A 16,744-nucleotide genomic window follows, 5' to 3' on the forward strand; every position below is an offset into this window, starting at 1 on the left:
AACCTCACCCTGAAAATAAATTGTTACACTGTGACAAATGGCATCCCTGATGTTAGCAACACAACTTCTCTTTGTTCTTTACATGGAAAATTTTCATTTATTTAATAATAAACATATGATATAGAACATAGGACTCCAAAGTGCTTTTTAATCAGGCTGTTGATGTTTCTAAGAGTGATGTCACAGAGAGTGACCCATTTCCGGGCTCCTACTGAGACAGAACAACTTTCACCCCCTTTTTTGCATTCTCATCAAGACCAAGGCCACCCACCGTCCTCATTCCCCTCGCATGGTCTAATTACAGTAAAGCACCCCATTCCTATTATCACTCCCAGAGAATCACTGAGCTGGTTCCCCTTGATCTGTATCACTGCTGCTCAGATTGCTAGCAGTGGGGGCCATCTATTGATACAAGGGCTAGATGAATCCACTTAGAAATAGATTTCTATGGAGAACACAGCATTGCAACGAATGTCCTGCTGGATCAACATAGGTTTTCATATCTTCTGGTCAGCCTTAAGTACTTTTGCCAACAGACCACCAGAAGACCATCTTGGGCTGTACAAAAAACAAGACACCGTGCTAAGATTTGGCAATTGGAAAATGTATCCTATAGTTATGCATGTGCACTAATTTCATGAGTACACAATACATTCCTTGCATCAATGAACTATACATTTTCCTCTTTTTAAATATTTTAATAATGGAACAATACCAAGGAAAACATAATTAAACTTTAAGAGAGCTTCTGGAAACAGCAAATTTGATAAGCTGAACTACTCAAGTAACATCTTGAAAAAATAGAAGGGTATAAAACTAGTTACCGAAATTGAATCCTCAGAAAGGTCCTTTGTCACTGGCAGCTTTTCTGGTTCTTGCTTTGGAAGCACTTGAGCTTGATCCATTATCATTATCAATTCATTTGGTGGCAAATATGAGTTAATCCATTTTAATTCAACATCTATGGTGCCAATGACTTGTTCTTCGGAGTTTGTAAGTTCAAATGTACCTAGAGTTAAATGAATAAGAGTGTACAACAAAGGGGCTGCATTGAAAGGGCATAACAATTTGTTTTTAAAATTTCAGAAAATACTACAATGTTTGGAGCCTTTACATAGTGATTTTCTGAAGGATTGTCAGCAGAAACAAGCAACATTAATTCATGTTGTACCACCCAATGGTACCCTGTACTCTTCAAATGATCAATTATCAATTAAACCATTTCAGAAAGATATAATGGAGGATCTGATATTTTCCAAAAGTGAATTGCAAGATATATGTGCACTAGGTTTTATTTTGTTTATACCTACCAATAGCTGGCTTCGGGGCAGCTTTCTTGGCATCTTGGAACTTGATACATACATGCTTTTTATGGTTTGAGATGGTTGCTAATGCGGGAAGGCTATCAGATTTTTTTAAAGATACAAGTGCAAAGAAATGGTGACATGCCAATTATGTATCAAATAAGTAGTCACATGACATTGCAATATTACTGGACATGAGCAAACAAATAGCTGGTGTTCAGATTCTTATGTCTCTTGACTGCTTGATCAATTGCCTGGAGTCTGCATTCAGAAAGTCTCTCCATCACTTAGCACTTTGTTGGTTCATCTGTATTTTTTTATGATAACTCTACAAATTTTATATTAGAGCTTCATTTTGTTTAATTATACTAATCACAGAAGCTCATCTTTTCCAAAGAGATATCATAAATTGTGTATTAGATAAACAGGCTGTCCTGTGTTCCTCTTTTCCTGTGAGTATGAATAGAATTTCTTGAAAGATGTCAAAACAAACCCTTCTAATATGTCTATAAGTCTCAGTTTTATAAAGCCTGACTCTTCTATTTCAGTAACGTTTTCCATTTTTGGGCTTATGTACCTGTTCCTCTTCCTCTTATCGATTCTCTTCCATATGGTCTTTTGTGGGATATTTGAACCTCTCTGCAAAAGAAAGTTGCACCTGCTTTGTCTTTCTACTTCTTCGGCAGCTTCTTTTCCAGGATAGGGTGTCATTTAAAGATCTTGAACATGCTGTTAATGGCTCATAAGCTCATATTTCTCTGTTTTAGAAGCAGACGATCACTTTTTCTAATCTATCATAACCTTGTCTTCCATTTTAACAATATCTTGAGGCCTAAATTCATATACCTACAATTCTTACAAATGAATACATGTTTTACCATTTATTACATCTACTTGGTCTTACAACCTCATATGCATCTTCTTTTCCATGTTAGGATGCCATTCATAAGATCTTCATCTAACTACTGATGGGCTAAAAACTTATGTGCTGTATTTTAGAAGCACATTTGAATACTCTTCTTTTATCCATCAGACCTTTGTCTTTCATTTTAACTTTAGGTGTGACCTAAATTCATTTTCTACAATTCTTACAAGTGGTTATTTGTTTTACTGCATATTTCCTGAGCAACGGATTGCTCTCTTTAACTTTTCAAACATTTTACTACAGTATGGTTTCAGGTACTGATCACGCTAAGTTTTCAACTTAAAATTTATCCTTAATTGCCCGCAATATACTTATTTTCCTATTATCAGCAAATTCTAATAAGATGGACAAAATATATTAACAATAGGAAGTAGGATTTGCAAATGAAAAAAAGTTTTAAAAGTTATTACCTAAGATGTTCTTGTTATGAGCTAGCAGAATAAGAGGGACTTCAGCCTTTCCAAGGTAGGAAGTATCAGTAGGATCTGCATCATCAAATACGTAAATGAGTAATGATTCTGACTTTAAATATCGGTCAAGCTCTGCATTCATTGGTACATGAAATCTCATGTGATCATCGAACTGTGGATTATTGCTGTTGGGAATGATAGCAGTGTCATGGTCAGAAAAATCAAAGAATTTGTAGACAGCGTAAGGACTTGGTTGGCTGTCCTTCCTTTTGTGTTGCAGGTTGTCACAAGATTTGATAGTCACGTGAAGATCATTCATATTACCATCTGCCAGAGATGTAGACTGTGCCTGTGGGATCAGTGGAAAAATATTTTAATCGAAGGCAGCGTATGCATGGAGATACTGAAATGTTGCCTTCAATTTTAACTCAGAAACTGTTGCGATTCAGTGCAATGCAGGCCTTAGATCCCAGTTAATATTAATCTCCATGGAAATCACAAAGGGTGTAAAACAGATTTTCCACCTAATCCTGTTCCTTTTCTATCTAAATGGTTAATATAAAAATGCTTCCATAACCTTTGCTACTATTATTTTCATGTTCAAATCAATAAAGGAAAAAAGGCAAGGGGAACCAAAATGATGAAACAAAGGAACTAAATTCCCACTCACTTTAACAATACAATTTATTGTTCTTTTTATATATACAGTACCTTAAAGAATGAGGTAGTACTTACTTACAATTATCTAACACCTTTCCTGGCCTCTGATTGTCCTGAAGTACTTAGAGTTTTACTCATTCAAAGAATGTGGGTGTTTCTGACAAGGCCAGCATTTATTTCCAATCCCTTCAGAAGGTGGTATCAGCTGCCACCTTTAACCACCCAACCTCCGGCAGATCAGATGGTGAAGATTCCCATCGTGCTGTTTGGGAAGAAGCTCCAGGATTTTGACCAGCAACAACATTATATTTCAAAGTCAGGAAGATGTTTGAGTTGGAAGATATTTTGGAAGTGATGTTGTTTCCATGTGGCTGATGGTCTTGACCTTCAGCGCCACAAACATTCTACCAAGAACCCTTCGCAAGTTGCTGAAGAGTTTCTTGGATATGGAACATTCAGCAGCTACTAATAATGAAGAGGAAGAATATTTGAGGGCATGGATGGCTACGCCGTACTGAATGGCAGTGAGCTTCTTGATTATTGTTGAAAATGTATTCATCAGACAAGAGGAAAATATTCCATCACGCTACTGTGCCTGATAGTTGGAGGGAAAGTTCTGTTGGTAACTGTTGGCATGCAGGCAAATATAGGGTCAACTTGGCCCGTTGTCAGGCTGGTCTCACAAAACAGTGTGCAGTAATAATGAACTAATCTGCCTTGTGTTTAAAAATATTAGCTAGTACTGAAAATTCACTGGGTATCATTCCTTCAATTATTTCAATCCATAAAAAAAATTCAAATAACTTTATTGCAGTAGTTATCCAAACATAATGCTCAACACAACTTGGAGTTTTGCAAAGTGCAGTGTTAAGCTATCAAGATTAGAAAGAAATAGGCCTATAGGATTTTTAAACTTTATTTACAGGATGGTAACAGGCCCTTCTGGACCAACGAGTCTGCGCCACCCATTTAAACCCATGTTAACCTACCCATACGTCTTTGGAATGTGGAAGGAAACCAGAGCACCTGGAGGAAACCCACGCAGACACAGGGAGGACATACAAACTCCCTAAAGACAGTGGCGGGAATTGAACCTGGGTCGCTGGTGCTGTAATAGTGTCACGCTAACTGCTTTGCAACCAACGTGAATTATATAGATTGTTAGGTAGAGAAATAGGTCCTTAAGGATCAGTAACAAAGAACAAATATGATGCCAGCACTATTAGTTCTTCTGTTTGTAGCTCTGTTAATTTATGAAAACAAAATGATGCATGATGGCACCATTTATAGGCAGCCTACACCTTTTAAACAGAGGAAACCATGGTAGCTGAATATTGGAATTTGCTGAGTATTCTTCAGAATTTGCTGCAGTAAGGAGCCTGGTTATGTTTTGTGGTTCTATAAGTGGAAGGTATTCAGAAGAGCAATGTGTTGTCCCCAATAGGGTGGGACTGAAGAATCTCCAGACAGATAGTAATGTTACAGAGAAGATAATGCATAGAGTATTGCACTGAGGACAATGGCAGTAATGTTGCACAAAAGGTTTATGATTGCTGATAAAATGGAACAGCTCTAAGAAGTCAACCTAGCATTGCTCTCTTCTCAGTTGCAAACCAGCTGTGGTTTCACCTCTTGCAAGCCTTTACTTTCACACATCCCTTCATTATCCTAAAATCAATATTCCACACCATCCATCTCCTTCTGCTGCTTCTCATATTCTTTCCTCCTGCTACTTTATTAAGCTAAGTTTGTGGTTAGTTATTTCCAACTGCTTAAGGTACTTGTTGGGCTGGTATAAACATGCGTTTCAAGATTATTTGAAGGAACCATTAATTTATACATGTCAACCAGCAGGATTCTGGCACAGAGTGTGGAGGAGTACAGTTTCAACCATTGTGGGCTGCGCACAGACTGCCAGAACACTACAGCCGGCAATGGAACAAGTGGTCTGTATACACTTCAGTGAAGAGCATGGTTTGGAATCACAAGAGGCAACTCTGATTACACTGCTGGCGGCTCAAATTGCTGCCATTTCTTCTCATTTTCAAGTCATGAAAATACAACAAAAAGGGGTTGGTGAGACTCCCTTCTCTCCTGTGTTTTATTCATCGTCTCAGTCCCAATAGAGTGGTGGTAAGAAAATGGGAAAGACATATGCTGTTCTTTCCTAGATTTGCAGCATGTAGCTGTCAATGTGCCCGTTGGTATAAAACAGCGAGCTGGATTTAAATGGTGAATGGTCAGTAACCTTAGACACAGATGCTGAAAGATGTGCTTTTGAGTAAGACTCTCCCCTGCCAATGTTTCTGCTCCTTATCCAGCTGCTATAATGCAAGAACCAGCAGGAAGGCCACGGGAGTAGGAACTGTGAAGAATTTCAAAGACAGAACCTTCAAAGAAGATATTACATATTTTTCAAACACTGCTGCTGAAACCTGCCAATAGATGTTACACCAGTTTGAAAAGACTAATCAGTAATCTAACTTAATAGAGATGAAGCTTCCTTTGAAGAGTGCATAGGAAGGCTACTATTTGACTACTTCTACCACGACTTACTAGGCAGGCTTAAGAATATTGAATCAGGTACTGGCACAATCAAATATCCCAACATGATAACTTTGATTGGCTTAATATTTTACTTAGATAGAAGCTTGGATGACTAAGGGGTAGCCAGAACCAATGATACACTGGTTAGGTTTCGGTCACGTGTGATTGATGGCAGAAACTGGTAAGTTGTGGATCAGTTTCACACTTGACAAGTGAACAAAGTGGCCCCCAATTCCACTACCAATGTGTGAAATTTTCTGGAGCATGCCAGCTTTATACTTAAAGCCTGTCTTGCTGGAGAAAATACACTAAGTCCTCATTATCCACTGACTTACTTTCTGCAGATCTGCATACTCATGAAGTTGGCCATGTATTACTGGGAGTGTTGGTAATCATAATGTGTTCCTTCAGAGCCGTCTCCTATGGTGTCTGGTAAATTCTGTTTACATTTGATGTCTTGTGCAGCAACGTGTGAAAATATCAATGGTTGGTGTGCAGCTGAGTCAGGGTCAGAGATCTGGGCTGGGTGTATGCTTATTATGTTCATTTTTCGCAAATATGTAAAATTACATCTACCTTGCATATTATTTCTATGTATGTGAGTTCCCAAATAATTACCAGTGCTTTGGTAGGTTAGTTAAATTAACGGTTACATTGCTATATGGCTAGTACTGTGTCTGAAGTTAGGGTCTGGAGTGTGGGCCAAGCATGCAGCTGGAGTTGGGGTTGGGTCAGGAACACCAGGGTCAGAGCCAAGGTCGGGAATATGGGTTATTGTGTTGTAACTCCACTGCAGTGGACAGTGAGAAAAGTCTGGAGCTTGTCAATCTTCTCCCTGTACGACTTCAGTAAATCAAAAGCAACCGTTGCTCATTTTGATAAACTGAAACATACAAAGAACTTGATATGAGCATGGAAGAGTTGTCATTGCAGCCTTAGATTCATTGTCAGTGGCTAAACAGACACCTGTGTCTTTTGTTATCCAGGGGGAATCTGCGTCCCTGTCCCTCATAGATATTGAGGACTTAGTGTAGTTAAAATCAGCAAGCTGTGTCTATTATAAGGTTCAAGGAGTTTTGCCCGATCTACTACTTTTACTAGTACTATTACTACTGTTGCTGCTGTCTGAGGTTTAAACAACTCACATTTCCAGGTAACTTCAGAAAGAAGCACTTTGAGTCAGTAGTCCATTCGTAAATACCTCGATGTGATATTCTTACAACAGGAAGAATAGGAATTGACCAGGGTAAATGCAGTCATTTTGGGGTTACCAGAAAACATGCTTTAACATTAAAGTAACATAGAGTCACAAAGTTATAAAGCATGGAAACAAGCCAGTCAGCCCTCCACATCCATGCTGACCAGTGTGGATCCATCCATATTAATCCCATTTTCCAGCACTTGGGTCAAAGCCATCTATGCCTGGACTATTTAAGTGCACGTCTACACACATCTTAAATGCTGTCAACAACTCTGCTTCTCCACTCTCTCAGGCAGTGCATTCCAGGTACTCACCAGTCTCTGAGATCCCCCTCAGATCCCCACTAATTCACTTACCCTTACCCTAAATTTATGCCCTCTATTTTTATCTACCTCTGATATAGGGATTATTTTCCCACAGCCTATACTATGCGTATCCCTCATAATTTTATAAGCCTTAATCAAATCCCCTTTTAACCTCCTCTGCTCCAGGGAAAGCAGACCCAGCCTCTCTAAGTTTCTCATTATTGCAATGTTCCATCCCAGGCAACATCCTGGTGAATCTCCTCTGCACCCTCTCCAGTGCTTTCATATGTTTTCTATAGTGTTGTGATCAAAAATGCATGCAGTACTCCACCAGAGGTCTGATCAATGTTTTATAGAGTTGGAGCAAAACCTCCTTGCTCTTGTATTCAATGCTCCAACTAATGAAGACCGCATCCCATATGCATTCTTAATCATGTGATCTACCTGTGCTACCACCTCTAAGGATCTTTGGACTTGTACACCAAGGTCTTTCTGTTCCTCAATACTCCCTAGAACCCTACCTTCCAGCCTCATTGGTACTCCCAAACTGCACCACCTCAGTTATCTGGAATAAACTCCATCTGCAATTTCTTAGCTATGTTGCCTAAGACCACCCACGACACTATCGACAGCTCCACCAATCTTCATGTCATCTGCAAACTTACTGATCATGCCCCCTACATCCACATCCAAATCATTCCTGTATATTATAAAAGAGCAAGGATCCCAGCACTGATCCATGTGGTGTGGAACGCCACTAGTCACAGGCATCCAATCACAAAAACAACTCTCCAATATCACCGTCTTCCTCCTATTGCCAACCCCCTAGATTAAATGATCCCTAACTTTTTGGACCAGTCTCCCCAGCGGGACCTTGTCAAAGGCCTTACTGAAGTTCACGTAAACCAAATCTACTGCACTGCCCTCAGCAATACACTTTGTTGTCTCTTCAAAAAATTCAATCAGACTGGTCAGACAGGATCAGACCTTGATAAAGTCATGCTGGCTATCTCTGTTTAGTCCCTGCTCTTCCAAGTGACTATTAATTCTGTTCTTCAGAATTTTTTTCAATAACTTCCATTTTACTGATGTTAGGTTCACTGGTCTGCAATTTCCTGGGTTTTCCCAGCTGTCCTTTTTGAAAATGTGGACCACATTTGCTGTCTTCCAGTCATCTGCTACCTCACTTATAGACATGTAAAAATTTCAGAGCCCCAGCAATCTCTTCCTTCGCCTTCCATAGCAGCATGGGATAAATCTCATTTGGCCTCGGATATTTATCACCTTTAAGCCCACTGAGGCAACAAGTACCTTCTCTTTATTTCTGGAGATTTCCACTGCAACTTCACCTTCCCCTTCGCTGAATCCTCCAGCTGCAAAGTCTGTTTCCTTTGTGAATACTGATGAAAACTATTCATTTAGGACCTCACCAACACCGTTTCACCCATATTTTCTGGCTCCACACACAGATTGCCTCTGTTGTCCTTGATGGGCCATTAATCTTTCTCTGGTTATTCTTTTGCTTTTAATATACTAATAAAATGCCTCTGGATTTACCTTAATCCTGTCTGCTTGTGATATTTCTTGATCCCCCTCGTCTTCCTAATTTCCTTTTTAAGCATCTCCCTCCATATATTTTTGAAGGGCCTCCCGTTTTCAATTCTCTATATCTGTGATATGTTCCCTTCTATTTTTCCAATTCTCAACATCCATCAACATCCAAAGTTCCCTTATATTGGTTACCCTTGATTTTCACCCTTAAAGGAACATGTTGGCCCTGAACTCCTGTTATTTCTCCTCTGAATGCTTCCCACTGTGCAGATGCCTTCAAGTACATTTACCAGGTCCTATCATATTTGAATGAAATTTGTCTTCCCCCAGTTTAAGAGCTTTATTCCAGGTCTATCTGTATCTTTTTCCATAACCACTTTGAAATATATAGAGTATACTGACACTCCCTCCACATGACTGGCTATGTTCCCCAAGATAAGGTCCAGTAATGTTCCTTCCTTCTGGTTTATCTACATACTCTGCCAAGAAGCTCTCCTGGACACATTTAAAAAACTTTGCATCCTCTGAGCCTTTTAATGCTAAGGGAATCCCAACTAATACTTGGGAAATTGGTATCCCCAAATATGATAACTCTATTTTTATTACATCTCTCTGCTATTTGCTTACATATTTGTTCCTCTATTTTTTATTCACTGTTAGGGGGTCTGCAACACGCTCCGAGCAAAGTGACAACACCCTTTTCGTTCTTAATCTCTACCTATGTGGCCTCCTTGAAGGAGCCTTCTAGGATATCCTCCCATAATACTGAAGTACTGCATTCCATAACTAGCAGTCAATGCCAACCTTAGGTGACCATAACGTTTGACCTTTTTAATGATTGCAGAGCTAACTATACTTGTCAGCTATGTATGATCATTAAAATTCAAAGGAGATGGGAGCCTGGTAAGGAGCAATTCCTGTGAGCATGGAGCCCACTATAAAGTCACCTGAATCAGCTGCAAAAACATGCCTGCCTGTTGCATCACTGCAAAAATCAAATCATCAAACATTCAGTGCACAATAAATTTTGTATTAATATGTGACTGAATCAAAATTAAATTCTATCTTTTTAAATGATGCATGTGTTGAAATATGCCTCTTTTAACATTTTGATGTTGAAGTTGATTTGAATTAACATTGTGCCAATATTTGGGGTTTCATCGATGCTAAACCTGTATTGTATTTAGACTCTCTGGTCACAGTAGAATAACAAATGTAAAATGGAATTGGCCCAGCTTAAAAGAAAAAAATTGGATTGGCCTGTGTCCAATCTTGAATGAAGCTACATGGTTCCTGGAGCATCTCATGCATATGGGAAACTGCATGAGTTGACACAGAACAATGGCTTGGTCAGTATTTTGGAGGCACCCTTAGAAGTATTTTTAGTTGACAGTGACCTACAAATGGTGGCGTGGTTCTCTAAAAGGCAAGCTTCTGAACTGAGTTTCAACATCCATATTACTAGGGCAGCTTCCTGGAAAAAATAATTTGTCACATCAAGTTCCCATGCTGTTGTCCAAGCAAGCTTTTGAGATTCATGTGATGTAGGAGGCAAAAAAGACACATACTGCTGGGCTATTCACCAGGAAGGATTTGTGACAGATGACTTGGAATTTGAACCTGGAAGATGACTTTGATCAAAGGCCAAGATAAAATCAACTGTCCTAACTATCCAATATATGCTCCTGTCTTTAATTTTGAAATTTACCAAACACTGAACATTTTCCATTTAGAATGTAGCTACAACAAAATATGAAATGGAAACAGAAATTTGTGGTTCCAAATCACAGTTTCAAAGGGCCAATTGTCTGATCATGGAATAGTTACAAAGTTTGTTGAAATCTTTATGTATAATTACTGAGAAAGATTGCTGTCACACAGATACTGCACAGTAATATAAATCTGTTCCATTTCTACCATACTTTTAACATGGATTGAAAATCTCCACATTCATTTAAAACAGATTTTGTTTTCCAACATAGCATTTTTTTTCTCCCAAAGCTTCCAGACTTAAATCCACCAAAATAAAAGACAAATTCACCTGCTGTGGCTGACTAATTGCATTACCACTGGAAGTTATATATCCCAAGGCCTTTGTTCGTTCCTTGTAGAGCCGAATGGCCTGAGCCATGGCTACACGTAGTCGGAACCAATATTCCACTGTTCCATATTTTTCAACATCTCCTCTGACACCTGCATTCAAAACAGATAATGTAAGTAAAGGGATGCACGGCAGCTGAGAGGCAGTAATATTGTATATTGAATAAAATCACTACCAGGGTAATGCAAGAACAAGACCTACTTACTAATAGATAGCCTTTCAAAAGTAGAAATATAGAATTTTGATTTCATTGTTTCTCGAGGCTTTGGCATGAATAATTCTTTACTCATTGAACAATCAATAAACTGCTTAATTTCTTTTGGATAAAAATGGAAACTATGCAGAATAAAATTAGGCCAAACACAAATGTTTAAATTTATTGGTTCATTTCAGTTTGCTTGTGGTTCAGTTTTCCTTTAGAAATATCAAATCAATTTTGCCAAAAATCTAAATAATTTATCAATCAAGAATCAACAGGTCATTTGTGAAACAACTGTATGAAAAATTCATCAAATATGTTTTTTACATTGTGACTAGAGCATTTTTCACACTCCAATGCTTTTATTAGATATCATAGGAACTTTGTTTTTGCTCGAAGAATATGAAAAGAAGACTCAAAATGTGCTTAAATCTACCGTTGAGTAAAATAATGAGTAGAAGTACCACAAAACCCTCTTGTTTTTGAAACACTATATTCCCAGCTACAAAGTATAACGTTCCCATTTACAATCGGCATCTACTGAATTAAAGTCTCTGCTACCTGTTTAATGTTTGACTACTGTATGAAGTGAGTTTGAACTGTTTCTGGCCAGTGTTTGTGGGGAGGTAGTCACATCACAAAATGATACAAAACTGACAATTTCAGTTAGAGAGTTCATTGAACAACTCTTGCAGGAAATGGTAGAATAGTATGGTATTAGTATGGCAACGAATTAGAGACTACTCAAATTGATCTCCTGAAATTGATAAGACTTCTAGAAGCCTAAGCTGACTGCTTGAGAAAGATTTGTTCATGCTTCCGTATGATATCGGCTATCTAACCTCTCTAATGAATGTGATTCTGACCTCCCATGTATTTGAGACTCATGATATCTCAATTACAACAGACTTATTATATTGACAAAAACCTTCCCTTTTGTAACCAAAGCAGAAAACACTAAAGACTTGCAGACAGGCTCAAGGACAGCTTCTATCCCGCTGTTATGACTATTGAAAGGTCCCCTAGTACGATAAGATGGACTCCTGACGTCACAATCAACCTTGTTATAATCTTGCACCTTATTGTCTACCTGCACTGCTCTTTCTCTGTAACTGTAACACTTTATCCTGCATTCTGTTATTGTTTTATGCACTCAATGCACTGTTGTAATGAATTGATCTGTATGAATGGTATGCAAAACAAGTTTTTCACTGTACCTCAGTACATGTGACAATAATAAACCAATTTGCCAATACCTATTTGGTTTCCTCCTGAAGGTGATAGGTTTACATTATTCTAATAAACTTAGTATCTTTTTTTATGCTTTAGCTGAAAACTGGTAAAACTTGGATCTTCCCTGTGAATATCATAGTATCTTCTTCTCTGGAAGTTCTCAAGAAATATCTCTATGTTGCTTCCATGCTCACAACATTGCGAAAGCAATACATTTTCATAGTCTCTTTAGAATGTTAAGACATCCCAAGGTGCTTCACAGAAACATAATTTAGCACCAAGTCACTTAGGGTGTTGGGATGGATGGCAAAAAGCTTGGGCAAATAAATGCTTTTTAAGGAAAACCATGAGAGAGGATAAAATTATGCCAATTTAAAACTACTTTTCCACTTTCCCATGAATACTTCAGTGACAATCCAGCTGAATGTGCTGCACACGCAGGAAGTGGAGTGGGGCTGCAGGCTTTCCCCCAAGGAATCACGAATGTTGATGAGAGGAAGAGATCATGCCTGCAGACTCTATCCTTTGAGAATATATGGGCAGCCATGCTCCTACCCCAGCTGTCCTGGAAGCAATGTATCCAGAAGTTGTTTTTAAAAGCTGTGATGATAGAAATCTGTCAACTTGTTCAGGCAGAGCTCCAGTCACACACCCAGGCCTGGTCTGCTCTGACTGAAGAGGTAAAGTGTCATCCAGAACTTGGCTTCCAAATCATCCAAGTCTGTAGTGGCTGCCCAATGCTCGTTCATGGTTCATTACTACATCAGGGAGGTCATCAATGCTTTTCATGCAAAGGAAAGAAGTTTCTCTCTTTTTCTTTGATCAGAGACCATTGATCTGATTAGACATGGATTTGGCTGTATTGAGAGCTTTCTGAATGTTCAAGGATTGCATTCCTATGGCACTTTGAACTCATTATGTGAAGCTGGATGTCTACGCAATTGCAAGGGCTATCACTCGCTGAATGTGCAACTGGGCTACAACCAGGACATGATTATAAATGAGTCATGAATGCTTGCATGACTCATTTATAATCAGGCGTTTTACTTCAGCTGCCAATTGCTGGCTTTTAGATGAGAAGGGCAGCCCCTTCCTTCCTTGGTTCCTAAATTCTATCTGGACTCCTGCACAAGGAGCTGAATGTGATATAATCAGTGCCATGGAACCACCAGGAGTTTAGTGGAGAATGTTACTGGGATCTTCAAGGTGAGAGTCTGGACTATAATACTTCACAAAGATGGATGGGTGTATCTTAAGTATCGACTTTAAGCCCCACAATTTAGTCATCATGAGGACTCTGCTCTTGACTGAAGGCCCCCAACAGGAGCAGGAGGAGGGGAAGCAATAGGCAGAGGAAGAAAATGTGAGCAGAAGGCAGTAGAGGGATGTTCTCTCTTGATGTGCTAGCAAAGTGGATGAAGATACATTCCAGAGTTTTGAAAGAATTGTCTGTAGAGGAATTGGGTAATCTGGTTATCATCTTACACATTTCTTTAGATCTGGAATACCACACAAATTGGAAAGAAGCAAATGTATATTTAAGAAAGGAGGAAACGAGCAAATGGAGAATTACCCACTTGTTAGGTGGCCATCAATTGTAGAGAAAATTCTTTAATCTATAATGAAGGACATTATAATAGAACATCCAGAAAAGAATAATGGGATTGAACAGAGTCAGTTATTTATGAAAGGGAAAGCATGTTTGACTAATCTCCTGGGGTTCTATGGGGACGTGAATAGTAGAACAGATATGGGTGAATCGGTGAATGTGGTGCATTTATATTTTAAGAAGGCTTTTGAAGGTCTTACACAGGAGGATGGTCAACAAGGTTAGAGCACATAGAATTGGGAGTAATATATTGGCATGGATTGAGAATTGTTGACAGGCAGAAAGGAAAGAGCAAGAAAATATGGTAAACAGGCTGTGACTGTTGGGGTACTGCAGGATTCATGCTTGGGCCCCAGCTTACTATATCAATGATTTGACTAAGGGGACCAAAAGTCACATTTCCAAGTTCACTGATGGCATACAACGAGGTGAATAAGGAGGATGTAAACAGGTTTCAAGGGAATTCAGACAAGAAAAAATGAGTGGGTGAGAGCATAGCAGATTAAATATAAAGTGGTAGAAAGGTAGTGTGTTTTTTTTTTAAAATGCTGAGAGATAAAAAATGTTGGTGTTCAAAAGGACCTAGACATCCTTGTACACAAGTCACTGAAAGCTAACATTCAGGTACAGCAAGCAATTAGGAAGGCAAATGGTATGTGGACTTCTATTACGAGAGGATTTCAGGAATGTTTTACTATAATAATATTGTGCCTTGCTGAGATAGGCGGATTACAGTGTACAGCCTTGGTTCCCCTGTGTAAAAAGAATATACTTACCATAGCAGGAGAGCAGTGAATGTTCAACGGACTGGTCCTGGATGGCATGGTTATCATATGACAAGAGACCGAGTAGACAAGGCCTGTATTCTCTCAAGTTTAGATGAATGGGAGGTGATCTCATTGAAACTTACAGGGAATAGTAAGGTGGATGCAGTGAGGATATTTTGCTTGGCCACGGAGTCTATAACCGGAATTCACAGCCTCAGAAAAAAAGGGTAGGCTAAGCTCAGGAGAAATTTCTTTATTCAGAGGGTGGAGAGTCTTTGGAATACTCTACCTCAGAGGGATCATTGAGTTTTCTCAGAACAGACATGGACAAATTTCTGGATATTAAGGGAATTGATGGATATGAGTTTACTGTAGAAAAATGAAGTAGAAGATCAGTCACAATCTTGAGGAATGGCAGAGCAAGTTTGAAAGGCCAGATGGCTACCCCTTTCTTGCAAGTTATATGTTCTTTTCCCACTACATCAACTTCATACCAAGGCAGGGAAGAATAACTGGGATAACGATGACCCATCTGGACACTACCTGCTTTGTTTCAATGGCCAAAATATTATGATGACAGTGCACCATCTCACTGGAAGAATATACTTCAAGTACAGTTGACGTGTTCTATACCTGCTTACTGAAACAACAATCAACATCTACACATCATGTTGTGAGCAATTTAGAGGAGCGCAACCACTGCTAGTCAGTAATTTCCCATTCATCAATTGACTATGGAACTGTGAAAATACAGTGGTAATCACTTTCTCATCTCGATAATGAGTCTCTCAATGGAGAAGCCAATCCATAGCGACGGTTCTGTGTTGATCATAGTCAACAAGGAAACAGAATGATAAACAGCATCTGGCCATGTGAAGGTTCCTTCCAATACCAAGAAGACACATGAAGTTCAAACACCTGGTCAGTTTTGACTTTAGTTGACCTTTCCAATTGGAATTGCTGGCATTTAGCTGTTAAAACTGAAGGAATTCCTGGACTTTCACAAACGTGCTGTGAAATGGAGAACCAAACCTATAAGCTTACTCCGCTGCTGGACTTCACATGGAGTACAAAGGCAAAGACCATTCCATTCAGTTCCTGCCAAGTCAAACCCGGCATTGAGTTCAGAGGGAACTGCAAGGCAAATATCTAAGAGCCAAAGTGGAAGTAATTTCTTAAAAAATATTTTACTTTACTGGATGGTTTTTGATCATTTGTGTTTTCAGGTTTCTAATTAATATTATTTTCTTGAAAATCATCAATGATTTACTTTAATTTTAATAGATGTTAAAAGAGTCTGCATGTTAAGACTTTTACAAATGACTAAAATCAGTGGCAGCTTTTATAGTGAGCAAAATTCCATTCCCAGTTTTGACAGCTATCAAAGGCTGTCACAGTAATCTAAGGGAGGAGACTGAGGCCCTTTACATGCTGTGGCATCCAGTCTGCTGAGGGCTGTAAGATAGGCCCTCTGCATTTATTGACATTGAACATGTAATAACTAAATGCAAAAGAAACTAACAAGTTCAGTAATGATAACAGGAACTAACCGACCTTGGGTTTACTTTTAGAAACAGCTTCCAAGCTGGCTTGCTGCACTGACTGCTTTTATACAGTGCTCCCACTGAGATTGTAACCGAGGTGGTAAAAGGCTTTGCTTTCTAATGAGTGCAACAGCAGACATCCCAAAAGGTCAGCCACAAGCAGATCTGGGCGAAGATGGCCTGGCTGGGGAATGCCTCATCCCTGCATCAGGAGCAGCAGTCCAAGCTATTGGCAATATGAACATGTGAGGGCAATAGAGTGCCAGCAGTGAGAATGCAGAGGCTGACATCTTGGCAGCACTTTCTCACCGTGGCTGGATTTCCCTTATTACAGCTGTCTGCTCCTGGTTGCCAGTAATGGGAGTGGGCTGAGATGCACTGAGGCACA

At 39.2% G+C, this 16,744-nt stretch overlaps 1 protein-coding gene across 4 annotated transcripts in view; it reads right to left on the bottom strand.

Annotated features, from left to right (window-relative positions):
• Positions 1-16,744, bottom strand: part of rpgrip1l (RPGRIP1 like) — a 97,166-nt gene that overhangs the window by 14,727 nt on the left and 65,695 nt on the right. For all 4 annotated transcript variants that reach the window (XM_052028637.1, XM_052028641.1, XM_052028638.1 and 1 more), the window contains 3 exons: positions 10,945-11,096; positions 2,640-2,988; positions 825-1,009 (listed from right to left, as the gene is read on the bottom strand). In XM_052028637.1, the coding sequence (XP_051884597.1) occupies positions 825-1,009; positions 2,640-2,988; positions 10,945-11,096 (686 nt within the window). The remainder of the gene's footprint in view (positions 1-824; positions 1,010-2,639; positions 2,989-10,944; positions 11,097-16,744) is intronic.

This window comes from Pristis pectinata, chromosome 13 (genome assembly GCF_009764475.1).
Source record: "Pristis pectinata isolate sPriPec2 chromosome 13, sPriPec2.1.pri, whole genome shotgun sequence".
Lineage (NCBI taxonomy): Eukaryota > Metazoa > Chordata > Chondrichthyes > Rhinopristiformes > Pristidae > Pristis > Pristis pectinata.